We start from the raw sequence: 18,602 nt of genomic DNA on the forward strand, positions 1-18,602 counted from the left end.
GCCGCACGTGCATGCAACTGATGCCAGTCTCTTGTAAATTAAGCAGCCTAGATCCCAAATAAATGAAGGGAATCCTGGCTATTTTCTTGATTATTTTTTGTTGAGTTGTCCAAAATAAGTGGCTTCCCTGATTAACCAATGGCCCAATTGACCGGAATCCACTGTGCAAGTCAATATATGTAGATACACAACACACATACACATTCAAATATATATGCATACAGACAAATAGTATCAAAAACAGTTTATGAACTATTTGATCATTTTTATGTGATGCTGATGATGGGGAATAGGAATTTGAACAGGGGGATTCCAAATATATACATAGAAAGATCCAGCAAAAAGAGGGGTGGGATATTCTGTTCTTACCCCTCCATTTCCCAGTAGGCTGATGTCATTCTCCTTTTCCTCGATATACTTCCTTTCAGCTGGATCCTCTGAAAACCCTGTGGGGAAAGATCTCAGGGTGAAGCTATCAGAAATACTGGAGCGTGAGCCATGAGAGAATTATGCGAAAGGCCATTTTAAAACAAAGATCAGAAGCAATTTTGAAAGCTGGCTTATAATGGCTTATATTATATTCGGGCTGGTTTTACCTTTCAATTAAGTTGCCAAGCAACATAAGTGGAGAGAAAATATTGAAGCAGGTACCTTCTGATGAAAGAACATCCAATGAAAGGTGAATTTCAATGGGCCAACATTAATATTTCCATCATCCCCTTTACCTTCAGTTACATTCTCTCCATGATGGATAATCCAAAATGTATTGGCAGACTCACCAATCAGAACCTCTCAGTGCCTCTTTCAGAATCGATAGGGCCTTGTGTTAGCTAGTAATGCTTAAGTAGTATCCATTTATGTTGCTAGGAGTTTCAAACATTGGTAAAAGCTTCAAGGATAGTATCTGCATGGGAGGAGGCTCTTTGGCCCATTCTGATAATGCTAGGTCCTCCAGGTAGCTGCATTCACCTTCACAACACTATCTTGCTGCCTGCCCATTTTCTCTACATATAACTTCTTCAAGTTACATTGAGATAAAGGTGCAGAAATAGACCATTCGGCATAACTGGTTTATACTAGTGCTCATGGTCCACACACCCCTTCCCACTTCCTTTTCTTCCTAGGAGACACAAGACATTGCAAATGTTGGAAGCTGGAGCAACAAGCACAGAAGGAATTGCTGTCATTTTGGGTCCTAATTCAGGGCTTCATTCTGAAATGTCAACAAATCCTTTCCCCCACAGATGCTGAAGTTCTTCCAACAGATTGTTGCTTCCACCTTCCTACCCCATCAATCAACTCATTTCTTGTTTCCCTCAGTGAGATTCCTTTAACTTTATCTTTACTGCTTCCTCTCAGGTGCCCAAACCTGTCATGCTTTATTCTGCTATTGTTTTCCATCGGAGTGTCTCACTAATATGTTGAATGATTTGTGTGGACCTTGGTACATGGGACAATGATAAACCAATTTACCAATTTGAAATGTAGAAATTAGTGGCATTGTTTCTCAAATCCAGACCATTACTTGAAGATGGAAGCACCAATCAGTTCCTTTCAGTACACAATGAGACCACCCATCAGAAAATTACAATGTAACTAAGTTGTAGGTGTAAATGCAAACCATCTGTCCAGTTCCCCACCAATCTCCAGGATCATGGCTGATCTTCTACCTCAGAACTACTTTCCAGCACTATCTCGATTCCCCTTGGTTCCCGTAATATCCAGAATTATATCGATTTCTGGACCCAATGTTGAAATCTCAATAAACCTCTAGATAGACAATCGCAAAGGATTATAATCTTGGAAATTTTCGTCATCAGAGGAATCGTCCTTCTTACATCCAGCGTGTCAAGCTTTTTGAATTATTTTCTCTCAGTCATCTGAACTCTAGGGAATCTACTGGTCTCTTAATTTCTACAGCAAACCCACCCTTCCTGGTGGGTCTAGTCTAATGGATCTTCACTCTACTCCAGGGCTTCCCAACCTTTTTTATATCATGAAGCCTTACCTTTAACCAACGTTGGGAACCCCTTTATTCTGTTTTATTCTCATCTTGTCTCTGTTAAGAAGCCCTCACTTGCCCACTTTAGTGCTTTCTTTCGTACATATCTATACAAAGCTCTTCCAGTACATTCTTATGCTCATTGCAGTTTTACGCTCATATTTTACTTCTAATGAAATTCGTCATGTCCCTGCTGACCCCACCCCCCCCAGCAACTTTTACAGTTACAACATTGAAACCTCCTATCCAGATGCATCAAAGCTTGGTATGGAAACTGCTCTGCCCAAGACTGCAAGAAATCGCAGAGCTGTCCATTCAGCTCAATCTATCATGGAAACTGATCTTCATTCTATGGACTACGTGAAAACTTCCACTGCCTCCAAAAATACGTCAGCATAGTCAAAGAGCACTCCCATCCTGGTCATTTTCTTTTCTCCCTCTTTCCACCAAACAGAAGATAGAAAAGTTTGAAAATTCATACCGCCAGACACAAGGGCAGCTTCTATCCCGGCGTTATAATACTATTGAATAGACCCCCGTATGATGAAGATGAACTCTAGATCTCTCAATCTACCTCATTGTGGTCCTTGTACTGTACCTAATTTGGCTTTCTCTATAAATGGAACTATAATTTGCATTCTGTGATCTCTTTTCACTTGTACATCTTCAATATACTTGTGTTTTTAAATTATCTGTATGGATGGCATGCAAATCAAAGTTTTCACTTGGTACATGGGATAATAATAAAGAACATACCAATTAGTTTTCCCTAATAATTTCCAGAAGTTTTCCTTTGCTGAGTTTATAGATCTTTCCAATCCTTCAGCCTGCTGCTGGTTCTGGTAATCATATTAGACTGTTCTTTTGATTTAATAGGACCTTTGATTTCTGTTGTCAGCTCTGGACAAATTAGTTTTCTTTTCATGTTTTGTGTCTTTTTAGCTGCATTCTTTCTTCAGTGCATTGGCCTTATTGCTTAGTAAACCTGCCTGGATTTACATTCCAGACATTTTTGGAACAGTCAGTTTCTGGCATAGGAAACCCTGCAAGGTATGATGTACAGACCATTGGACTTGAGGCTTCGGAGCAGGAATAGGCCATTCGGCTCATCAAGTCTGCTCTGTCCACCGTTTCCTCTCAGCTGGGCAGTAACCGAAATGCTCCTGCGCGCACAGCCTTTCTTAGCGGCACAGCTGGAATCTTTTATATAACGTTTTATTAAAGTGTCACGCAGTGTTCAGGCCACGTAAATATTTCCTGCTCAGAGCAATGGCTGGTCTGTGCAGCTGTAAAAAAAATAATCAGAGGGAACGTTGGCTCTGCCATTTCATCATGGCTGATTTATTATCCCTCTCAGCCCCATTCTCCTGCCTTCTCCCCGTAACCTTCGACATCCTTACTAATCGATAACTTATCAACCTCTGCATTAGATATACTTGGCTTCCGCAGCTGCCTGTAGCAATGAATTCCATAAATTCACCACCTTCTGGCTAAAGCAATTCCACTTCATCTGTTTTAAAAGCACACTCTTCTACTCAGAGGCTTCTAGACTCCCCCATTCCAGGAATTATTCTCTCCATGTCTGCTCTATCCAGGCCTTTCAATATTCAAAAACACAAGGAATTCCGCAGATACTGGCAATCCAAAGCAACACACAAAATGCTGGCGGAACTCAGCAGGTCAGGCAGCATCTATGGAAATGAATAAACAGTGGACATTTTGGGCTGAGATTTTTCTTCAGGACATAGAAATGGATTAGTCCAGCACAGAAACAGACACTCGGGCCCACGATGTTGCAGTGAACCAGCTAAATGGTAAATCAAACCCCATCCCCAAAAGCTAATCCCCCCCTACCTACACAATGTCCACATCTCTCCATCTTCCTCATATTAATGAGCCTATCTAAAAGTCTCTTGAAAGCCTCTAAAATGCTTGCCTCACCATTACACCAGGCAGCAAATTCCAGGCAACCACCACTCCCTGGGTAAAAAAAACTTACCCCTCACATCCCCTTTGAATTTATCCCCTCTCATCTTCAATGCATGCCCTCTAGTATTAGACATTTCTACCCTGTGAGAAAGATATTCCCTGTCTACTCCACCCCTGGCTCTCATAATCTTATAAACTTCTGTCAGATCCCTCCTCAGCTCCTGCTGCTCCAAAGAAAACAATCCCAGTTTGTCCAGCCTCTCACGATAGCACGTGCCCTCTAAACCAGTCAAGACCCTGGTAAAACTATTCTGCACCTCACCATACTTCCTGTAGTGGGGTGACCAGAAATGTATGCTATAGCTCAGGTGTGGCCTAACCAGAGTTTTATAAAGTTGCAACATAACCTTTTGACTTTAGAACTTAATGCCTCAACTTTAAAAAAAAGCCAAGCATTCCATAATAAACAAGAGAAAATCTGCAGATGCTGGAAATCCAAGCAACACACACAAAATGCTGGAGGAACTCAGCAGGCCAGGCAGTGTCTATGGAAAGAGTACAGTTGACGTTTCGAGCCGTGACGCTTCAGCAGGACTGGAGACAAAAGAGTGAGCAGTCAGAGTAAGAAAGTGGAGAGGGAGGAACGCAAGGTGATTGGTGAAATCAAAAGGGGGAGGAGAGAAATAAAGAACTGAGAAGTTGATTGGAAAAAGAGATACTGGGCTGGATAAGGGGGAATCAAATAGAAGAGGACAAAAGGCCATGGAAGAAAGTAAAGGGGGGAGGAGCACCAGAGGGAGGCGATAGGCAGGCAAGGAGATAAGAGAGGGAAAAGGGTTGGGGAATGGTGATTTCCAAAAGTCGAGAAATCGATGTTCATACCATCATGTTGAAGGCTACACATACAGAATATAACGTATTGTTCCTGAGCGTGGCCTCATCGCGACAGTAGAGGCGGCCATGGACCGACAGGTTCGAATGGAATGGGAAATGGAATTAAAATGGGCGGCCACCGGGAGATCCCATTTCTTCTGACAGGCGGAGCATAGGTGCTTGGCGAAGAGGTCTCCCAATTTACGTCAGATCTCACCGATATACAGGAGGCCATACCCAGGAGCACTGAACACAGTACATGATCCCAACTGACTCACAGTGTTGTCTCCCCTGGAAGGCCTATTATAGACCCTGGATAGTGAGGGAGGAGGTGTAGGGGTAAGTGCAGCATTTGTTCCGCTTGCGAGGATAAGTGCCAGGAGGGATGAATGGAGAAGGAAGTTGGTAGGGAGCAATCCCTGCGAATGGTGGAAAGTGAGGGGGAAGGTGGTGAGGGAAAGATGTGCTTGATGTTGGGATGCCATTGTAGATGGTGGGAGTTGCAAAGAATTATGTGCTGGTCACAGAGGCTGGTGGGGTGTTAGGTGAGGACAAGAGGAACCCTATCCCAGGTAGGGTGGCAGGAGGATGGGGTGAGAGCAGACGTGCGTGAAATAGAAGAGATGTGTTGAGGAGAGCATTGATGGTAGAGGAAGAGAAGCCCCTTTCTTTGTAGGAGGAGGACATCTCCTTCATTCTGAAATGAAAAGCCTAATCCTGATTGCAGATGTGGTGGAGTCGGAAGAATTGAGAGAAGGGGATGGCAATTTTTACAAGTAACAGGGTGAGAAAAGATATAGTCCAGGTAGCTGTGAGAGTCCATGGGTATATAACAAACATCAGTAGATAAGCTGTCTCCAGAGAAAGAGGCTGAGAGATCGAGAAAGGGGACAGAGGTGTCGGAAATGGACCAGGTAAATTTGAGGGCAGAGTGGTTGGGTCTGGTGGCTTTGAGGGAATGGAGGTGTATAGGGACTGGACATCCATAGTAAAAGTAAGATAATGGGGGCCAGGGAACTTGAAATCATTGAGAAGATCCAGAGTGTGCGAAGCTTCATGGATGTAGGTGGGAAGGGACTGAACCAACGGGGATAAAACTGAGTCGAGGTGTGCAGATATGAGTTCAACGAGCCAGGAACAAGCTGAAACATTGGGTCTACTTGGTCAAGCAGGATTTTGGATCTTGGGTAGGAGATAGTATCAGGAGGTATGGGTTCTATGCGGTTGGTGGAAGTGGATGGGAGATCCCCAGAGCTAGTAAGGTCGGTAATGGCATGGGAGACAATGGTCTGGTGTTCCTTAATGGGGTCCTGTTCAATGGGTAAGTAAGAGGAAGTGCCTGAGAGTTGTCACTGGGACTCAGCAAGTTCGAGGTCAGTGCTCCGGACTACTACAGCAGCTCCCTCATCTGCGGGTTTGATGGTGAGGTTAGGACGAGTGCAAAGGGAATGGAGAGCAGAGCATTTGGAAGGAGTGAGACTGGAATTGGAGGGAGGGGCGTTGAAGTCAAAACGGTTGATGCCCCCTTGGCATTTGGCAATGAAAAGGTCCAGAGCAGGCAGAAGACCAGGGTGGGGTGTCCAGGAAGGGGGGGGGGGGTGAAGATGGGAGATGGGGTCATCAGTGCGACATGGAGAGTTCTTGCCAAAGAAATAGGCTCAGAGACGGAGGCGGTGAAAGAAGAGCTCAGCATTGTGGCGGGTGTGGAACTCACTGAGGTGTGGGCACAGGGGGACAAAAGTGAGGCCCTTACCGAGGACAGAATGTTCTGCCTCAGAGAGGGGAAGGTCAGAGGGAATGGTTAAGACCTAGCACAGAGAGCTGGGATTGGATGGGGGAAGGGGTTAGTAGTGTCTAAGGAGAAACGAGGTTTGGGGTGGTCAGGGGATGGTAGGATGAGAGGAAGATGGAATATCTGAGAGCCCAAGAGCTGGTGGTGGAACCTGAGAGAGACCAGATTGCAGAGTGGTGGTGGGGGAAGGGGAGATGGGGTTTCCAGCGGCAGCTGTGAGGACCTGGCCTGGAGGTCAAGGCTGGAGTCAGAGGTGGAGGTTGCACAATCGGCACTTTGGAGGTGTCTGAGATCGTTGGAACCCGCATTGATGACAGTGGAGTCTGGGTTTTGAATCTGCTCTGGATTGTTAGAGCCATTGAGATCAGTACCAGAGATCGCAGTCTGGAGATGTCTGAACCTGCTGGCATTGGAGACGGCAGGTTCTGTGGTCCATAGACGGGTGATCTTCCAACCCTCGCAAGATGTGAGAAAGTCAAAGAACTGGCAATCGAAAGCATGGATCTGGCATAGGATAAAGTAGCAGACTTTATCCATTAAATATGGCAGAGAGATAATCCAGGAGTTGTGAAAGTGACTAGGATAGGGACACCAGGGACCTCCTCATTGCAGAAAGTGTGGCACATAGAATGTAATGGGAGAGCAGCTGGAGAAGCAGTCAATTGAATGCGAGTACCTGGGATCCTCAGCGGGTCCAAATCAAGAAGCTCGTGTAGCCACTTTCATAAAACTATGAACTTGGCCCCCAAGATCTCTCTGCTCAGCAACACTGTTAACGGTCTTGCCTTTAACGGTTACCGTCTCCTTGCATTTGCCCTGCCAAGGTGCAACACCTCACATTTATCTGGGTTAAACTCCATCTGCCATTTCTCTGCCCAATAACTGCATTGATTATTTCACTGTATTCTTTGCCGGTCTTCTACATTATCCACAGTTCCACCAATCTTGGCATCATCTGCAAACTTACTAATCCACCCATCTACATTTTCATCCATGTCATTTGTATACATCACAAACAGCAGAGGTCCCAGCACAGATTCCTGTAGAACACCACTAATCACAGACCTCCAGCTTAAATAAGTTCCTCTGACCACTTACCCTCTTCTCTTCTCTGTGCAAGACAATTCCGAATCTAAACAGCTAGTTCAACGTGAAACCCATGCATCCTTTTCCTTCTTTATCAATCTTTTTATTAGTTCATTTAAAAAAGTACATTTTTCATATATATATATGCACACATATACATATATATATATATAAACAAACAAGAGGAGAATTGTCTCAAAAATCTATATCAATAACAATTCAAATAGAAGGAAAAATACAAATTATCACAATCATACATAGAATTAATCTAAAAGTATATAATAAAAAGAGATAATTGATTCTCCTTTTATCCATAACAAGAAAAAAGATAACAAAATTTTTTATAACTGAAATGTACATTAAAAAAAACACCAAAAAAAAGGAAACTGGGCAGCTCACCTTGAGAGTAAAAGCAGGAAAAAAGGAAAAACTTTCTGATCTAATCCAAAACTTCAAAAAAAGTAACTGGCCATAAGTCAGAGCCTTTGAAAATAATGAATAAAGGGTCGCCAAGTTTCCTCAAATTTAAAGGATGTATCCAATGTCTGACTTATTTTCTGTGAATTTAAGCAGGACATAATGGAGGAAAGTCAAAAAAAGACAGTAGGTGGATTAGAATCCTTCCATTTAAGCAAAATGGCTCTCCTAGCCAATAAAGTTGTAAAAGCTATCATCCGTAGAGCGGAAGCAGGATTACCTCCTGCTTCCGATGGAATAATCCCAAAAATTGCAGTTAATAGATTCAGTTGTAAATCCAAATTCAAGACTTTAGATAAAGTTTTAAAGACTTCTTTCCAAAGATTATCTAACTTGATACAAGACCAAACATCCTAATCTTCTAGATAAGCCTCCCATGTCAAAAGCCCTACAAAAAGCCATGTAGACAACAACCACTGCCCTACCTTCACCAATCTCTCTCATCAACTTGTAAAAAAAAAACTCAATCATGTTGGTAAGGTACAACCTGTCCAGCACAAAACCATGCTGGCTCTTTCTAATTAGGTTTCTAAATGCTCATATACCCAATCGTCAAGAATTTTCTCCAGCAATTTCCCCACAATTGGCTTGAGACTTGCCAGTCTATAGTTCCCTAGGATTTTCCCGTGCCTTCTTAAATAGAGGTACAACATTAACCACTCGCCAGTCCTCTGGGACTTCGCCTGTATCTAGAGAGGACATGAAGATACTGGTCTCTTGCCTCCTTCAGTAATCTGAGGTAAATCCTATCAGGCCCTGGGGATTTATCCACCTTAATATTCATTAGGAGACCCAACACTTCCTCCTCCTTGACCTCTAAATGCCCAAAACACTCAGCACTGATCTCCTGGTCCTCCATGGATTTTTTGTTGGTAAACACTGAAGTAAAATACTCATTAAGGACCTCACTCACATTCTCCACATCAAAGCAAATGTTCCCCTCCGAGTGGTCCTACACTCTCCCTAGTTACCCTCGCTCTTGATGCCATTACTCTACCCACCTGTCCACACTTATGACAGGCCGATCGTGGCAGATGTTCCTTCGTGCGTTTCTTCTACCTTCATTGCAGTTCACCCTTTTGGTGCCGCTGACAGCTTCATTTTATTTTATCCTCACTCACCATCAGAGAAGCTCAAAGGGAACATGAGTTTAAAATTGGAGATCTGGAACTAACAGCCAGAGAGGAATGTGAAGGGAGAAAGCTTCTTCACATTCAAACAGCACTAAGATGTGCAATTGGAACTGCAATTGGTTTATTATTGTCACATGTACCGAGACACAGTGAAAAGTTTGTCTTGCATACAGATCAATCATTACACTGCACTTTGAGGTAGAAAAAGATAAATGATAACAATACAGAATAAAGCTACAGAGAAGTAAACAATAAGGTACAAAACCATAAAGAGATGGATTGTGAGCTCAATAATCCATTTTACTGTGCGAGGGAGCTATTTAATTGCCTTATAACAGTGCAGTAGAAATTATCCTTGAGCTTTGTGGTAGGAGTTCAAGCAGTCTCAGTGGAAGGAGACATTTCAGTCCAAAGAGCCTTCATTAGAATTGATGAAGGATGTTTGATATGAAACATTGGCTCCTTTTCTCTCTGTATTGATGCTGCCTGACCTGCTGGGTGCTTCCTGTATTCTCTAGTTTTATTTCGGATTTCCAGCACCTGCGGTTCTTTTGGGGGGGGGAGGGTGGTTCATTCATGAAGGATGAGCTGTGGGGCTACCAGCCAAGAGCTGGAAGTTGGATTGGTCTGGGTAGCCGTCAATCTTCATGGATACGATGGGACGAGTAGCTTCAGTCTGCTAAGCTCACTTTGATTCTTCACTGAAACCAGTCACTAAAGTAGCTGCAGATGAACAGAGACTCTGTAGTCTTGGTACTAAAATGACTGACAGGCAGCTGCTGACAAGGTCGACAGTTAATCATTGCCCACCCCCCACTATCCTTAGTCCTTTCAGAGGATAGCCAAGTGTCCATCACACTGGGTCAAAATTGGATCTGTGCCACATCATGTGAGCTAAAACATTGACTGTCACCAGGTTACCGCAGGATTCTGTTTCTGTGAACTGTTTGGAACCGCACACTGCAGAAGATGTCTGCAGCCCCAGGTATCCAGCAAATCCCAGCTGCCCCTCTCCCAAGTGCTCGTTCATATGTATAGACTGTACGCTGGCCAGTCGGACTTTCGTAACCTGGGGAAGACTCCAATAAACAGCATTTTAGTGCTGCAGGGCAAACAGATTTTCTGGACTCTTAGGTGTTATTCAATTAATACTCAAGTGTACTTTTAGTTAACTTTTTTCTCTGATGTTATAGTGAATGGGACAAACAGGAACCAAGGCCCCTATGAGATGAGGAAAGTACAGCAAACATTATCAGATAAGGCAGATGCCAAACCACCAGGATCTTTGAATAGTTAGTACACAGATTATTGCCATTTTACCGTAATTTGACCTGCAATATTACCCACTATATTCTACTTTCTAGAAATCATTTGTCAATGAACATTTGGAAATTTAAATTCATTATGAGACTGATAGGATCATAAAGAAAGCTTTTGGCACTTTAGTCTTCATAAATCAAAGTACTGAGTACAGGATGTTATATTGAACTTGTCTAAGACATGGTGTGGTCTAAGTTGGAATATTGTGTGCAGTTTCGGTTACTTACTTACAGGAGAGATGTAAATAAGATAGTGTAGTCACACGCAATGCGCTACTAAAGAAAGACACGGAGGCAGAGAGAGCTGAACTCAGAATGCCTTTACTAATTCAAAATCGCGCGCATGAATCTCCCCTCCCATGGGCCTCTGTGACCCACAGGGCAAACATGACGTTAGACTGTCCCTGGAAGGTCTGCCCCGAGCGGGTAGTTCCAAATGCGCTAGTGTGTGTCTATCCGCGGTGGTTCGAGTCCCGTGTGTGCAGGCTGCCACAATAGATAAAATTTACAAGGATGTTGCTGGGTCTGGAGGACCTGAATTAAAAGGACGGATTAAATAGGTAGGACTTATCCCTTGGAACTTAGAAGATTTGACAGAAGTATATGAAATTATGAGGGGTATAGTCAGGGTAAATGCAAGCAGGCTTTTTCCACTGAGGTTGAGTGGAACTACAACTAGAGGTCATGGGTTAAGGGTGAAAAGTTTAAGGGGAACATGAGGCTTCTTCACTCACAGGGTCATGAGAGTGTAGGACCACCTACCAACAGAAGTGGTATATGCAAGCTTGATTACAACGTTTAAGAGAAGTATGGATAAGTACATGGACAGTAGAGGTATGGAGGACTATGATCCTGGTGCAGATCGATAGGAGTTTAAATGGTACGGCATGGACAAGATGGGTTGAAAGGCCTGTTTCTGTGCTGTACTTTTCTATGACTCTATAGCTCTATTCTATGACTTAAACCCACATCATCACATTATGAAGCCAGATGAGCAGCTTAACCAATACACTACCTTATACACTGATGTGGGACGTATAAATTTTTAGCAAAGCCTATGAACAGCATTCATGCTCATTTGGATCTTAACAGCCAAGCCTCTGCATGGAAGATGTTCTCTGGGAATGTTTTCAGCGTTTTTAATGCGTTGTATTTCCTCACTTCGCATTGATCAGTCCGTTTTAAGAGGGAGCTTTATAGCAGATAGAAGGAAGCTGCTCCTTTACACAGGGTGGCCATCAGCAAGGTATCAGGAAGGGTGAGCCAGGAACAGAGTTGGATTCGGTGAAGGGGAGATGGGAGGGTGCTGTGGGATCAAGTAAGTCACAGGTATTTCTTTCTGAAAGTAAACCATGGAGCTCTTTCAAGGTTAAGGTCCCATTGCAGATAAACAACAACAGGAGTTTCTCTGACCATGCCAGTGTGAAAGGAGCACGTTATTGGACCTACAAGTCAACGTGTTATCTTAGACCTGTGCAACGAGAGAGGAAAAATTAATGTTCTTATGGTAAGCAGTCCTCTTGGAAAGGTGATCACATTATGATTGAATTTCTCATACAAAGAGCGAATACAACAGATCAATCTAAAATCAGTATATCATGTCTAAAGAAAGGTCTACAACAAGGTGAAGGAGTTGGCTGGCGTAGAATGGGAACACAGTTGAAGAAACAGAGAAAGACTTTCAAAGAGATTTTTCACAGCAATCAACAGAAGTATAGTCCAATTAAAAGCAAGCTCTGTAGGGCGAGGGAAAGCCAGCCTTGCTTAACTAATGAAATAAAGGAAAGCACCAAACTAAAAGGCCGTGTACAAAGTCACCAAGAAAAGTGAGAAAACATCTTTTGAGGGCAGAACTGAATTGGCGATGTTCCAGGTGAAAACCCTTGAGGTTCCCTCAAAGTCTTCAGTGTGGAGGTATGTCATGCTAATCAGTTGCAAGTAGATGTCAAGCCATTGGGAGGAGCGAATAGGAGTAGAAGACAAACACTTAGTAACGAGTTGGTTAAAAGGACGATTGTAAATGCTCAGATTTGGAGGAAAGAACCTGGCCTTGAACAATTATTGAACTAGTAATTGTGAAACCTTATTAATTTATAATGAACATGGTAGTTGTGCCAAACACAAGAGTTTGATCCGAGCGGTAGGCGATTTAAAGGGGATCTTGGGGGTAAGTTTTTATAATGAGTGTGGTTGGTATCTGTGATGCACTGTAGAGTGGTAGAATCAGTTGTAATCATTACATTTAAGAAGCACTATAACATCTTCTCTGTCTCAAGACCATTAACTCCTTTCATTTTTTACCCTTACACAGAGGTAATTTACAATGGCCAATTATCCTGGCAACTCGCATATTTTTGGGACATAGGCAAAAACCAAATCATAAGGACAATTTGGAGCAACAAATGATCTGTTGAAAGAGCACAAAGTACAAAGTAAATTAAATATCAAAGTACATATATGTCACCATGTACAACCCAGAGATTCATTTTCTTGTGGGCATACTCAATAAATTCAATAATACAATCAATGAAAGATCACAATAACTTGGGTGTTCAACCAGTGTGCAAAACAACAAACTGTACAAATACAAAAAGAAAAACAAATTATAATAAATAAGCAATAAATATTCAGAACATGCAATCAAGTCCTTGAAAGTAAGTTCATAGGCTATGGGAACATTTGAATGATGGGGCGAGTGAAGTTACCCCCTTTGGTTTAAGGGCCTGAACGTTCCTGATGGCAACAGCAAGAGCATGTCCTGGACAGAGTGAGTGCCCCATGGTGGATGCTGCTTTCCTGCAACAATGCTTTGTGTAGACGTGCTCCATGAAGAGAAGAGCTTTACCGGTGATGGACTGGGCTGTGTTCACAATTTCTGTCGGCTTGTCCATTCAAGGGCAGTAGTGTTTCCATACAAGGCTGTGACGCAGCCAGTCAATAAAAGTATGTCAAAGTTTTAGTCGTTATGCCGGATCCTTGCAAACTCCTAAGTTGAGGTAGTGCCGTGCTTTCTTCGTAATTGCACTGACATGCTGGCACCTGGACAAGTCCTCCAGAATAATAACACCAAGGAATTTGAAGTTGCTGCCCTCCCCACCTTTGATCCTCTAATGAGGACTGGCTCATGGACCTCTGGTCTCTTCTTCCTGAAGTCAATAATCATCTCCTTGGTCTTGCTGACTTTAGGTGAGGGGTTGTAGTTATGGCACCTCTCAGCCAGATTTTCAATCTCTCTTCTATAAGCTGATCCATCACTTTTGACTTGGCCAATGACAGTGGTGTCATCAGCGAACTTAAATATGGCATTGGAACTGCACTTTGCCATCAAATCTTAATTGTAAAGAGAGTAGAACAGGGGACTAAGCACACAGCCTTGTCTTACACCTGTGCTGATGGAGATCATAGAGGAGATATTGTTGCCATTCTGCAACTGGGTTCTGCAATTGAGAAAATCAAGAATCCAATTGCACAAGGAGGTACTGAGGCCAAGGTCTTGGAGCTTATTGATTATTCTTGAGGAAATGATGGCATTGAATGCTGAGCAGAAGTCAATAAAGAGCATCCTGATGTATGCATCTATCTTGTCTAGATGTTACAGGTTTGAGAGAGGAGCCAATGAAATGGTGTCTGCTGTGGACCTGATACTTTGGCAGGCAATTTGAAGCAGATTCAAGTTGCTCCTCAGACAGGACTTGATATGTTTCATCACCAGCCTCTCAAAACACTTCATCACTGTGGATGTAAGTGCTACCGGGTGATAGTCATTGAGGCAGGTTACCACGGCACCAGTATAATTGAAGTCCACCAGAAGCAGATGGGTACCTCACACTACCCGAGAGGTTAATGATTCCAGTGAACACTCCAGCCATTTGATCAGCACAAGTTTTACTACTAGGCCAGGAATCCTACATGTGCCTGTTGCTTTTCATAGGTTCAGCCTCCTGAAGGCTCAGGTACCCCATCTGGGCTTGATGCTTTTCAATGATTCACCCTCCTCACCTGAGTTTCTGGCCACCTGTTGCTTTAATTCCTCATCCCCCTCCCACTCTGTTCATTTTATCTGTAAATCAAGCAGCCACAATGAAGCCCAACACAGGTTCAAGGAACACCAACTTATCTTCCATCTGGGCTCTCTATCCAGGGTTCATTAACCAGTTCTCCCAAGCTAGTTAATTAGATAATTCACTCTCCCTTCTTAGTTGTGACAGCTGGCCATTTTTACCTGCTATTCTTTATTCCGCTTTCTTTCTATAGACAGAGTTGCTGGACGAGTCCTAGTTGGACAGACTTAATAACATTATACAGTCTCCGCAATATTAGCAACACAGACAAAAAGTTATCTGATCTTCACCCCCACCTGACTCCACCTGCCCTGCTTTATCACTTCTCTGCTTCCATCCATCACCCACCCACCCGTCTGCCAACCCCACATCTCCCCCACTCCCCACCTATTACACGAGCATGGCAGTGGACAAACCCAAGTGCAGAACACAGACACAGAGGCAGAGTCAGGAGGCGTCCTTGACGTAGCAAGCTTAGAATTGGTGTCCAGGAGCAATGGTAGACTTAGAACAAGCAGTCCTAAGAACCATGAAACAAGATTACTCACACCAGCATCAACTAACAAACTAGCAGCTCCTTGTTGTGATCATAGGGTTTTTATCCTGCGTTTGCTGATGGAAAGCAGGTGTGTGTAGTTAGTGGAACCTGGGGCTGACTGGAAACTAAACGAGGGGATTGAGGCCCAGTTTCTGAGGTAAATAGCCAGGTGGGGGATTGCCAGAAGGGACCATGACACCACCTGGCTTCTTCGACCTGTCATCCTTCACCACAGCCCACACCCCCTTGGTTTACCTAAACCTACCTGTTCCTGGCATTCCCTTTCCCCTCTGCTCTTCAAATCAGCTAACTTCCCTCAGTATCGATGCAGGGTCTTGACACTAAATGTCATCCGGTCCTTTCCCCCTGCCTGACCTGCTGAGTATCTAGCAGTTTGCTCTCTGTTCCAGATAACAGCATCTACCGTGTCTTGTGTCTAACTTAAACTGATCTTAACTACCCTACTATTATCATTACACAATCAGAAAAACTCCCCTTGCTCATCCTCATCCACTTCCCCCATCTTCTTCACTACCTGGCCTAACTTGTTCTTCTTCCTCTCAGGCCTGAAATATTAGTTGTTTCTCTTTCTACCGATGCTGCCTGCCCTCCATTATTTCCTGTTTTTAATTCTGCTATCTGAAACCTGGTTTGTCTCTTACAGTGTCTTCAGACTCACCGCTGTGATTGCTTTTTTAACTGCCCTCTGTTGAGGGATATGTTCCGGACTGCCAAAGGTAATGACGGGATAAAAGAAAATGAGAGCTGAGAAAGAAAATGGCCGATGCTTGTGAGGTTGGCTGGAGGCACGGAGGTAGGTGGAGGAAGGGCTAGGATGAGAATGTGACCTGAGGCTAGGGGACAGCCAGAAGCCTTTGTGGCTTAAAGGGCAGAAGGGTGAAGAGGAATTGGAGACAGATAACATTACTGATCTTCATGAAGGTGGAATTGGTGATGAGGAGTTGAAAACTCCACCATATTAAATAGGGTGGCCAAGGTGGTGAACCATCTCCTTCAGTCTGAAGTGCAGCTTGGATGGGAAAGGCATATAAATTTATCTCAGAGCTTGACTCAGACATAGACCAGTACAATGCAGGAACAGATCCTTTGGCCCACAATATCTGTGCCGCGCATGATGCCAAATCAAAATTTTGGCCACTCCATGATCCTTGTCACCGCATTCCCTGCATATTCACATGCCTGCATAAAAGCCTCTTAAATGCCACTATTGTATCTGCTTCCACCACTAACCTTAGCAGCACGTTCCTGGCATCCGTAAAACAAAATCTTTCCCCAAACATTTCCCTTAAACATTTCCCCCCCTCACCTTACAGTAACTCTATACCCTCTAGTATTCAACATCTCTACCCTTGTAAAAAGATTCCGACTAAAACTCTCATAATTTTATATATTTCCATCAGCCTCCGACACTCCAGAGAAATCAATCTAAACACTCCTCATAGCCATTTCTCTCTGATCCAGGCAGCATCTTGGTAAGCCTCTTCTGAACATCACCAAATCCTCCACATCCCCCCCAGTCACGGGCAGACCAGGACAGTACGCAACACTCCAAGTACAGTCAAAACAAACTCAAATGCAACTGCACCGTGACTTATTGAGACCTACACTTTATGCCCCTAGCAAAGAAGGAAAACAAACCATTTGCCTTCTTTGTCACTCTGTCTCTATCGCTTTCAGGTAGATATGGACCTGGACCAGAGGATTACTCCTAATGTCAATGTTAAGGATTCTGCCATTAATGGTATACTTTCCATTTGTATTTGACTTCCCAAAGTTCAATGTTATGTTAACTTATACAGAGCTTACACCACAGAATCAGGCCATTCAGCCCAATATATCCTTGGCAGTATTTCTGTTCTGTGTGACTATCCTCCCAACTCTTCTTTAACCTCTATAAACATATTCTGTTCTTATCTGTGATTATCCAACTTCTTCTAAAATTTGTGGCATAATCATCCATTCCTCTCTCCAGAAGCTTCCCCTTTTAAGAATCCTAGCATTTTAACTTGGAATACAATTCGTACAAGTGAGTTGCAAGTTCTGATTGATCTCAGAAACCCTTTTCAGATTTTCCTATGATATAATTTTATCAGGTTAAACATTATTAGAAGACCAGGGAAACCCTACCTTGAATTAACCACAGGCAAAGAGAGAGAATCAGTATGTTTGCATTTCGCAGTCCCATCATTTGGTTTGGCAGCATTCAAGAATCCAGGGAGCTTGTCACCTCAGAAAGTTAATAGAGTGAACTATCTTCCAAGCACTACTGGCTTATATCAGGTCACATCCCCTCCCACCTTTTACTGCTGGAGCTGACTGGAAAATAGAGAAACGTTTTGGATTTATTGCATGATAAGCTGCTTAATAAAGTGTTCTTGTGTTGTATAACAATAAAGGTTCATTTTCCTTAACAATTGCACAAGCACCATTATAAAGCATTAGTGCAATTATGGAACTCTGTATCAAAGAAGACACAACAGTTCTGCAGGGTTCCTTCAACAGCACCAGCTAAACCTGCCAATCTCTGTTGCCAAGGGCAGCAGTCACAAAGGCACCAGCCCATCCACAGGTTCTCCACCAGGTCATACAGCATCCTGAGGTGGGAGTATAGAGCTAGAGTCTGGCAAGACAAACTTTGACCTACCACCTCCATGCCAACCATGAGGTTCTTGAACTGACCAGCAGAACCATAATCCTACCTCAGATATGGAACTGTATAGTCTACCTTTTGTAATACCAGGAACTTATCTCTGATTGGTTTTTTTTTGCATCTTTTTTGCACTCAAGTCTTATTTTTGCTGTCTTTATTTCCTTTCTCTCTTCACTGCCTTGCAAAACCATTCAAATTTAATTTATGTATAATTAATATTCTGTTTGCTGTCTGCACCTGTGTGACTGTGATGTCGCTGAGAGCAAAAGTTTTTCTCATTGTACCTCACCATATTTGTGCACGTGACAATAAATTTGACTTGTTCTTGAAGTACCTACCTAATTAATTACATGCATCAATACTTTATCCATAGTCTGTTAAGCCTTGCTAATTTAATTTCTTATCCAAAGTGCTTCTTAAATGTACAAGAGTACTTACTAAAACCACCTTCACAGGCGTTGCATTCCATTTTATAACCACTCTCTGGATGAAAAAGGACTTCCTTAGCTACCTTATAAAACTCCTACACCTCACCCTTAATTTAGCCCGTTCCCTCAGGCCTGAGACGCGTGTTGCTGATTGCTTGTCAAGTTGGGACAGAATCTCATCAATGTCCTTACAGCATGATTGCAGTGTTTAAGTGGGTTGAAGTAATAGCATTTGTTTAGCTTCCATTTCTTCAAGTGTAGAAAGAATCATAGGAAACTACAACACAAATAGG

The 18,602-nt window shown here is 43.1% G+C and overlaps 1 protein-coding gene across 1 annotated transcript in view; it reads right to left on the reverse strand.

The window, feature by feature from the left end:
• The window catches only part of plb1 (phospholipase B1), a 181,686-nt gene extending 164,228 nt beyond the window's left edge, over positions 1–17,458 (reverse strand). Inside the window, exons 1-2 of the mRNA XM_073055347.1 lie at positions 17,359–17,458; positions 370–446 (exon numbers count right to left, since the gene is read on the reverse strand). Of these exons, the coding sequence (XP_072911448.1) occupies positions 370–446; positions 17,359–17,434 (153 nt within the window). The 5' untranslated portion in view covers positions 17,435–17,458. The remainder of the gene's footprint in view (positions 1–369; positions 447–17,358) is intronic.
• Between the last annotated feature and the right edge of the window lie 1,144 nt (positions 17,459–18,602).

The sequence above is a fragment of the Hemitrygon akajei genome, chromosome 9 (genome assembly GCF_048418815.1).
Source record: "Hemitrygon akajei chromosome 9, sHemAka1.3, whole genome shotgun sequence".
NCBI classification, from domain to species: domain Eukaryota; kingdom Metazoa; phylum Chordata; class Chondrichthyes; order Myliobatiformes; family Dasyatidae; genus Hemitrygon; species Hemitrygon akajei.